Genomic DNA, 9,722 nt, shown 5'->3' on the forward strand with positions numbered 1-9,722 from the left:
CTGAATATTTATAAAAATGTTTATTTCTAAAGTATATATCTCGATATAAATTACTTAAATTCATAAACTGTCATTACAATTAGTGGCATTTATTATTATTTAGGTAGTACTGAGAGTACATAAGTGTTGGAGATGTGACATCAGTAAACTCCCCCCTCCCCCCACCGGGTACCTCCACACCTGTACCTTTTTCAAGAAGGTTATAAAAAAAAGATATACACAACCCTTCACAGAGCAAGTTCTTTTTTTTTGACACTAGTGATAAATTACATGCGCCATTTTTTCCTACCAATAATTAACATTTTTATTTTTTTTAACAAAGCTTTTGAGCAAATGTTGAGCATTATATTTATACACTTTGCCTCAAAATGGGGACTTTTCTGTCGGCATTCTTATCTGTATATCTTTTCTATGTGAATATCACTCAGGGTGCTGTGACACATTGATGTTCCTGTGGTGCTTTATTAATTCATTCACAACTGCAGAGTTTGAATTCTGTATTACTGGTATAAGATTATACCCCAGTGTGCGTGACAAAGGGGTGACCTATATGAAATCGCGGGGGGTTAAAGTACATGGCATTACAAGCAAATATGACTACTCCAAGCCTCACCATGATTATAAATGGTTCACCCCTAAATCAGCCATGATTATGATATTTGTATCACTACAGCTGCTTACCTATATATTTTCTATACTGGTATTTTTACTTTTATCTTAATTTCCTCAGATCTCACTAATTCTAACCCGCATATTTTCAATGATTTTATCATTTTCACTCTTTGTATCATGTAAATGTTCCATATCTATGAAATCACACTTGCTTCACCATAAAAATCTATTTTAACTATTTCCAGTGAGATACAATGGCTGAAATAACAATTACTCTCAATTGATGTACTTCCCATAATATAAAAAAGCTTATGATTTTAATAAATAAATAGCAAGTAAAAATAAATGAAAAGCACATGTTAAAAACTGACAATACATTGTAGCCTTTGTTTACTTGCCCAATTCAACCTGTGAAATATGTCACATATGCACAGGTCAGTATGTGTATATGGTGGGAAATGTATAATCATGAGTGCACAGTTGTTAAAATAAATACAAAGAGATAATTATTTCACTAAAAAAAAAAGCACAGTAAAATGTATAATCTGCAAAGCATGCTGGGAAATTCAGCCCATATTATTCCGAAAACTTCATATTTTTCAATCCAAAAAAATGAACAAAACAAAATACATATATGAAGTATACTACTACTTCCTTTACATTTCTGTCAATGTATTACTATATTTATAGTTTTCTTATGCTTTTGAGATGTGTTTATTTATGTTGTTTTGTTAGACACAATTGTTGTTTGCCCAATCAAAAATGAAAAAGCACTTAAAACTCTGCATTTGTTTCATCAAATATATAACATATTACAAATGCTGTTTTTATGGTTGCAAAACTTTGAGTTAGTTTATGTTTGGTCTTATTGTAATAGGCATGGAGCTTGTAGTCAAACAAAGCAGGGCCTTGTCTGGCCTAGATTTTACCTCTAAACTTTAGTTTTTTTAGTGGCGTGAAATGTAATGCATGGGCAAGTCATGGACAATTTACAATATCTAGAACCTGACCCAAGTCTTGATGTGTCTAAAATCGATCAAAACATTTAATAATCTAAGTTATAGAGCGACATTAAACAGCATGAAACTTCCGTTTGTTTTATAGTTAGATAATTATCAGATAAGGAAAAAAATATGCAATAACTCGCTTTCATAAGTATTGTCTAAACCTTGAAAACTATTATGATTGTGAGTTGAATAGGAATAATCGGTATGAATATATAAAAATCTGTAAACTGACTATAGAATAGTAACAGATGGAGCGGTTTTAATCATGCAGTCGTTTTAACCTTGTTTATGAAATACATTTATATGTTTAAAGTATGTCAGTTGGGTATATTTCATCACATAATATTCAATCACATCACCAGAACCGGTGTAAATTTCACCTAACCTAACTCAGAATCAGTGCAGTATGCCCCACTCCGAAATGAGATATTACCCCCCCCCCCCCGCTCCTCGTACTGGCATCATACCCTGACTTAAAGTTGTTCCAAAAATGTTAAATAATTATTAATATTATAGATACCATCAACATTTGATGTTTTTTGGGTTTTTTCTCAAACAAATTCTTTTTCTGGAGATAAATGAAATCTAGGAAACCATGTTAAACATTATATTGCTCGAAAATGACTGTTTTCATGGATGTTTTATGTAAATTTCTTATAAAAATCAAACCATGTGCTTAAGGTAGAGATGCAGGTTTGTGGGCACTTGGGAGTGAAATTTTTTTTTTTTTGCTTTTTATTATCCAAACAGTCTTGGCTATAGACTGTTAAAATTTTGTAGAATTGTGAATAGTGGAACATACTCAAAAAACGATTTTAAAATATAGATAACAGGTGCAAACATTATCTCTTTTGAATGCTTAGCAAGATTTAGCAAGGCTGTACACTAATAATAAAAAAGAAACATGGTGAAAAAAAAGAAATGACGGGATCTTCATATTATGTACTATATTTAACTTTTAACAAAACGATAATACATTTAAATTTGGAACTGTTACAGCCATTTTAATTATGAGCATTAGCAAACTTCTTACTGAGTGAATTGTTATGCAAATTAGCAATTATCTCAGCTTCTTTTTATTGCACATCCCAGAACTTTAAAAAAAAATAGCTTTGACCTTTTGTTTTGAAATTTTCACGAATGATTGACAATGTGTACATCTTCAAAACGCCATTGGGACATTGTTTTTGGTTGAACAGTGTTACAACAATCATACAAAAAACTAGCCTGGGTGTTAATTTATGCATAAACTTGAAGTAGTGAAATTTGGGCTGCTGCCCTGCAAAATTGACAACTGGTAGACAGTTTTCAAGACGGCACTTTCTTCATAGTAAACAGATGTACCCGCAAACCAATTTTGACATGAAACAGAAGCATGGTTTAGGAGCTAATTTTAAATCTCTTTTGACAAAAAAAGCACATTTTTGTGCATATTTCAAACTACAGTTTCCATAAAAAAAAAATACTAACAAAATTTTAAAATTCATACAATAAGCTTTCCGAAAATATATAGTTTTGTGGACAAGGAAGGTCGTCTTGGTTTCCTAATTAACTAATTAAAATACCTGTCAGGTAAACTGCATCTCTACCTTAAGTGATCATATTTATTTTTATCTGCTATTTGTGTGAAAGTAAAGTACTGTAAAATACTTTATTTTAGCTGGAATTAATTTTTGGGTGATTTGTAAGAACTTATTTTCACTGATTTTGCCTTCAGCGAAAATAAATTCCGAGCAAAAATAAAGTTATTTACAGTACACTGCTCACAGTTGGTTATTATCTCCCGTCAAATATGCAAATTTTACCCAGAGAGATTTTATATTCGCAGCAAAATACCCTTGCTTGCTTGGCATTTATAACCACTAAATACTGCGTGATCACAGTTAAGTACTCAGTAAATATTAAGGAGATGATTCGATCGCCATGGAAACGGTTTCTACAACAATTGAAACTGGGAGTGGGGTTATAGAGGCAGTATTGGATCACTCGCGCGATTTGCTGTATTGATTATTACCCTGCAGTGCTGACCTCATGTGACAGTATAATACACCAGTAATTCACAAAGTGCTCACATTGTACTTAAAAAACAAGTACCTGCAATATATAGGGCGTGTCAAAGATATGTTCTGAAAAACAAAATGACATTCATCAAGGTCCCATCATGGCATAATGTCCAAGTTTGAACAAAACCGAAATTCAACTGAAATGACAGAAATGCTTGATTTTGATGAATAACAGCAAGACAAATGGCTGCCATTTTGATTCAGAACGTGAAACTGATGGACATGTATGCGTATCCAGGACTTGTGTGTGTGTGTGTGTGTGTGTGAAGTTTGAATGCAATTGTTGAGGGAAAGCCTTCAACTGGAATGTTGATACGGCAGGAATGGCAACTGGAATAATGTATAGTTGCAGTCAATTCCAAACATCACTTAAAATTACTATCATACACAATGACGACCACGTACTCGAGAGAAATTCATTTTCTGATGCTGTTTAATTCTACAATATTTTTCTCTGCGTACATGTAGTTTGATATACCACTGGAGTAAATAGCAAAAATACATGTACTACAATAACTACAGGTAAGAATGACATAATAAGGACCCAGAATAAACCCCTATAAGTCAAAGGAAAAGGCCACGTTAATTGTATGTTTTGTTTCCTTTCAAGAAGTGGTGAAAATAAACACATGAAAAACACACACAATAAAGAACTTGTTTTTTTTTATTACATTTTCTGGACTTGAAAATGTGTTTGTCCTGAAACCAATAGTGCTGTCTGTTATAGTTATACAACATATATCCACAATTTGTTTCATTTCATCCAAACTATGTGCCAGGAAACAAAACATACAACTAAAAATTATGCAGGCCAAATACAATAATCTTTGTCATACATTATATAATTCCAGTGATCAACACATAAAGAAAAAAAGAAAATTATATGATGTTCAACCTTGATGAGGTATCGTAGTTTGTTTGTTTTTTGCTCTCTTCCCCATCAAGGGTTGGAGACATAAATAAAAGACCCCAAAATGGATCTCTGATGGTGAAATCTATCAAATTACACATAACAGTAAAATGATCTCATATTTATTATTATATACACTGTTTAAAAATCTATCTCTCAGAGCCCTCTAGGTAAACCTACAAACAGGTTATGTAGAAGGCAGTGAGAGGACCAAAAAAAGCCTGAGACTTTTTTTATGCATGAAGTTATGACGAATATTACATCGCCAGTTCTGACAAAATTGAGACTAGAGCGCCGGAAAGAGCTGAAACAACCTCCACGCTGTTTCAGCTCATTTTATATGCTCAAGTCTATATTTTTTTCAGTTTCTTTTTTTCCATTTTTTTGTTTTTGCTTTATTTTTTTTTGATTTTTTTGGTTTTTTTACCCTTTTATATAAGTGGTTGTTTCCGCTTTTTTTTCTTTTTTGCTTATACTTTAGTTGTTTTTTTTCTTAGTTTTTATTTTGTTTACCTTCTCAAAACTTGTTTTGCCCTTTTTCAAGTTTGTTTTTTGTCTGACTTTGGTAAGTTAGGTCCGGGAGGTCAGTCCTATACATACACGGTTTTGTTAAAACCGGTTTTTGTTACTTTAGTTTCTTTTTTTTTCTTTCTCAACATTTAATTTAAATAAAAATAACGTTTACATAGTTGAATGTAACATTTTCAAAAAGAGGTCACCAAACAGGTGATATGTCTGCCAAAAGATGATAATTACGAAGCACAAAGGTCAAAGGTTGCATATTTAACTGCAGCTAAAATGTGGAAAATTCGAAAAAAAAACATGGTTAAATAGGAACACATTGTCATTCAAACAATAATAATTATTAAATTGGCTCATTTAAATAATATTTGTTTTTATGTCTAATTCATTCTCAAAATAAAAATATTTTTTTGGTTTTCAAAATTAACTGTGACAAACATATGGTAAACCTTCGCAGACAATAAAATAAATGACATTACAAAATATATCACAGTGGGGTTTTCCACATCACACAAAGTGCTTTTTTTATGATTTTTAGAACTGGTAAGTATGTTATTATACGTTTTTATAATATTATTCCAACATTTCATGTTAAATATGAAACAAATAGAATACCGTAGTATTGTGCTGATGTCACGCCATATTTAATACAACCATTGTTATTTAGCCTCACTTATCTGACACATGGAGGGTTTGCGCTCACAATGGCGAATAATGTCCAAAGTTTAAAGTCCGGCACACCAGTATGTTCTCTTCGTGATATCGGCAGTATAGGCAGGTGACCTTTGAATAATTCTTTGAATTAATGGGTCAGTTCGATGGTGTCACAATAAAATCGACGTTTTGTCGTGTATTCGATCAGTCTAGTTGTCGTTCATACTCTGGTTTCACACAATAAATAACTATTTCGTAGTTACATAGTATGTCGCACGTTTACGGTCACTTACATGTAGAATTCTGGTGAGCTGGGGTTGATTCCTTCGTTATTTCGAAGCTCATTCTGTAGAGCCTGGTATTTATGTTGGTATAAGTCCCGTTCCTTCGTCACCGATGCGATTCGTTTGCGAAGCTCAATGACTTCCAGCTCCAGGGACGATTTCGTGTGTTCGAGTAGTTCCCGTTGATACACTCGCTTAGTACGACAGCTCTGCGCGTAACCACGATTTTTTAGTGTTCTGCGTTTTTGCTTCAGTTGATTAACCTCTTCTTTATTGTAACCACGGAGTTGGCGATTGAGTTCTCGAACACTAGTTTTCACTAGCTTCTCGTCGGAGAATTTGTTCAGCAGACTGTTGGATGATAAAGAGCCGTCGCAATTGTCACGCTTTTCATTATCGGTGTTAGCGTTGACCTGTGAATGGACGGCCACTTCTGGTGTAAAGCTGAGCATTTGGTTATTCGTCAACCAGCACAACTCGTCGAACGAAAACTTCGCATCCTCCGAGCCCGAAAAAACAGCAGGGGACGGTGGTATACTGCCGCTGCAGGACGATGATGCAGAGTCCGCCGGGGTGAGCGGGGCGGACAACTCGATGCCACCTGAGCAGGAGATACCTGAGAACTCGTCGGCGCCTTCCTGTTTGATTGGGAACTGCAGAAGATCGAAGGAGTCGATATATTCTATGGCCATGTTTTCCATGTTAGGCTTAAACACATCCATAAGAGAGGGAAAGAGTTACGTCGGGGTGAAAATGGTTGCCGCTAAACTTCGCCGCTTGTCCGCTGAGGAATCGCAGTGTTAAACTAAGTTGCGCAATTAGATCAGCTCACCGCACCGGTACGTATATTGTCACAGAAGTTTCTGGTATAACCTTATGACGGCGATGTTTTTCTTCCAGAGCTGGTCAGGCAAACTGAGAGATGTTGTTTCACTGTTAGACTTGAAATAAAGTCGATCAGCTGATGGTATATGGTTGAAATATGCGTCGGTTCAAGGGCAAAACCGAGCACACAAGTGGAGGATTTAGCGAGATCGGCAACAACAGAAAATGGCTGCTTGGCCCGAGCTTATATAGCTCCCCTGACGTCATATCTAAAAGTATACAGACTACATCATTTCTATCCAATCAGTGGACGAAGTCTTGGTTATTTTTAGCAATGATTACATATCCGCCAATAACACAGTTGGATTTTGCATAATTTATGATAATTTTTCAACGCGTGCGGACATGTCGCGTGTAAGACAGAATCGGGTCGGTCATATTCACGTTTCTGATGTGTGCGTGATATTTTCAAAGTGCACGAATGGCCAACTGAGATGAACAATATAACGACATTAAACTGAACGCTGTGCCTCAGCGATGCCTTACTTGCACCATATGTTCGCCTCGTCCACACATGTTCGTGAGTCGAAAATCCATCGCCTATCCCGCTGTTGTATTTGAATCTAGGATGGCGTTCCTCCATGACAACCAATGTAAACACTGAGAATACAACACATATTAGACATTTTTTCATTGTAATTGTGCTGTTCCATGGATAATATCCTGTACCTGCAATAGTATGGTATACTAATAATAAATCATTTTTGACAACTCTGTGCACCACATCTTTATCTATACTATTAAACATTTAGTGGTCGTCGCGCACCGCGTGTTCGAATTTCATGTTCGAATTTCACACGCGTTGTACACGTCGCTATGAGTCCCACGTCGAACAGAACGCGAACTTCCATCTTTGATATTTAGACTTAATAGTTTATTTTTGTCATCGACGCCATTCAGTCTGTTACTGAAAAAAGTTTTTTTTTTTTTTTTTTTTTTTTTTTTTAAATTTTAGTAACCGTGGTTATACTAACCCTAACCACAGACGTCCCCAATAACGATTTTCCTTCGTGTGGGGTCCAGCCGGACCAATGCATGTGGGTTGGTACGTTCATATGTACATAAGCCGTTTATTTTACTTGATATTGTATTACATACAGTACTTATTGTCATGTTTAGTAAGGAAATGTGGGCGGGCACTGAAGTGTGACGTAAACATGGATACTGTCCGTAATAAAAAAAAAAGTGCACCATCAGCACTTTCGTTATCTAAGAGTAAGATGCTGACCTAGCACTTTGTATTTCAGCATTTAATAGTAGGCTGGTGCTAATTAATATCATTCCAATGTAAATTTCTGCGAATTTACCGTCACATACATCGGGTTTTCCGACGGAATTCCCTTGCTATACAGGGAAAATACAATACTTAGTTCATTTGTAAAAGGTCACTCGGATACGAGCAAGTGGATACATAGATTCAAGGTCGGCTGGACGGGTCACCGCGTAGTACGTCTTCTAGAACATCCGTTAAATTACCATGAGGAAGAAGGGAAAGGTCGGGTTATTTATTAGTCAAGGCGTGTGCGTGTCACTCGAACCTTGGTCCGTGTAACAAAAGTGTTCCAGGGTGGAGTCTATATCGACATTTCTTGCTTTCAACGGAAACAATAAATCGGATAAATCCATTGAATACTGTACTTTATATGCACTCGTGGTGTACAGTGCATCTAATTTGCGCTTTACAACATACGTGTACTGCACGATGCGAGCTTACTATACAAATATAGCGCAGATAGTCCTTCGATTTCTTTCAAGGCGGCATCCATGTTGTTGTCATGACACCGGACAGTATTTGTGTTTAGTATATGGTATGATGAAATATATTCGAAACGTGTTATTTATTTATTTTATTTATTTTTTTATTAGACGCATAAAATCCTTAGGAAAGGATAAAAAGGGTCTTACAGAAAGAAATTAAAAAAAAAATACAATCTAAAAAAGAAAACAAAAAATAAAAACTTTTCTAAAAATAAATAAAACAAGTCAAAAACAATAAAGACAATTTGCAATTTGTTATGATGATGTTATAGTATGGTTGATTACATGTCGAGATAGAACTTTCCAGATCGAAGGGCATAGAAATCTCTGTCGATATTACACGGTTCTCAAGGATAGTAAACTGAAGGTTCGAGCTAAGGTTTTTATTTGGTTATTGAACCGGTTAGCGATTCATTTATGTGTGTACTTCAATACACCGAGTGGGTCTATCACGTGATCATACATACCGATAAATAAATAAAAATGTATGAATATTACATTACATCTTCACAATTATTGTGCGCATGGACAAAACGATTTTTTACAGTGTAAGATATACTTTTTCGCAATTATTGTCTGGTATCATGGAGAAGAGTGATCAGCACTGACATACATGTGAGCATCATGGGATATCGACACGTCAAAGTCTAAAGAAGATTAATACCATGTTCACACGTGTAAACAACAGTGGTCCTGTTTTCATATGTGTATAAAAACTAAACAGAGCCGGCGTTGTTATCGACCAGAGCGAGGCTGACATTGGTGGTTACGCGCCACAGCACGTGACTTCGTGGGAATATACACTTTGCACTCATTGGTGGACGTGATTTCAACTTTTAACCAATGGAACCAATAGACAATTTCACAATTAAAGTATGAACCAATGATATTATGTTCTACTCTTCTGACGCTTACATTGTATCCATCGACGTCTTTGTGATCTTGACGAACTTTTCATAACAGACCTGCTGCGAAATTGAGAAATTGGAAGCAAATTTTCGTGTTGAACAATTTGCATTCAATATAT

General features: G+C 35.2%; 1 protein-coding gene across 1 annotated transcript; it reads right to left on the reverse strand.

Moving 5' to 3' along the window:
- Positions 1-4,097: 4,097 nt before the first annotated feature.
- Positions 4,098-7,083, reverse strand: maf-like (maf-like transcription factor). Its single transcript, NM_001171235.1, is given in 1 exon segment — positions 4,098-7,083. A coding segment is annotated over 1 exon segment (717 nt). The 5' UTR covers positions 6,775-7,083; the 3' UTR covers positions 4,098-6,057.
- Between the last annotated feature and the right edge of the window lie 2,639 nt (positions 7,084-9,722).

The sequence above is a fragment of the Saccoglossus kowalevskii genome, chromosome 6 (assembly GCF_978046115.1).
Source record: "Saccoglossus kowalevskii chromosome 6, keSacKowa6.1, whole genome shotgun sequence".
In the NCBI taxonomy this organism is placed as follows: Eukaryota; Metazoa; Hemichordata; class Enteropneusta; family Harrimaniidae; genus Saccoglossus; species Saccoglossus kowalevskii.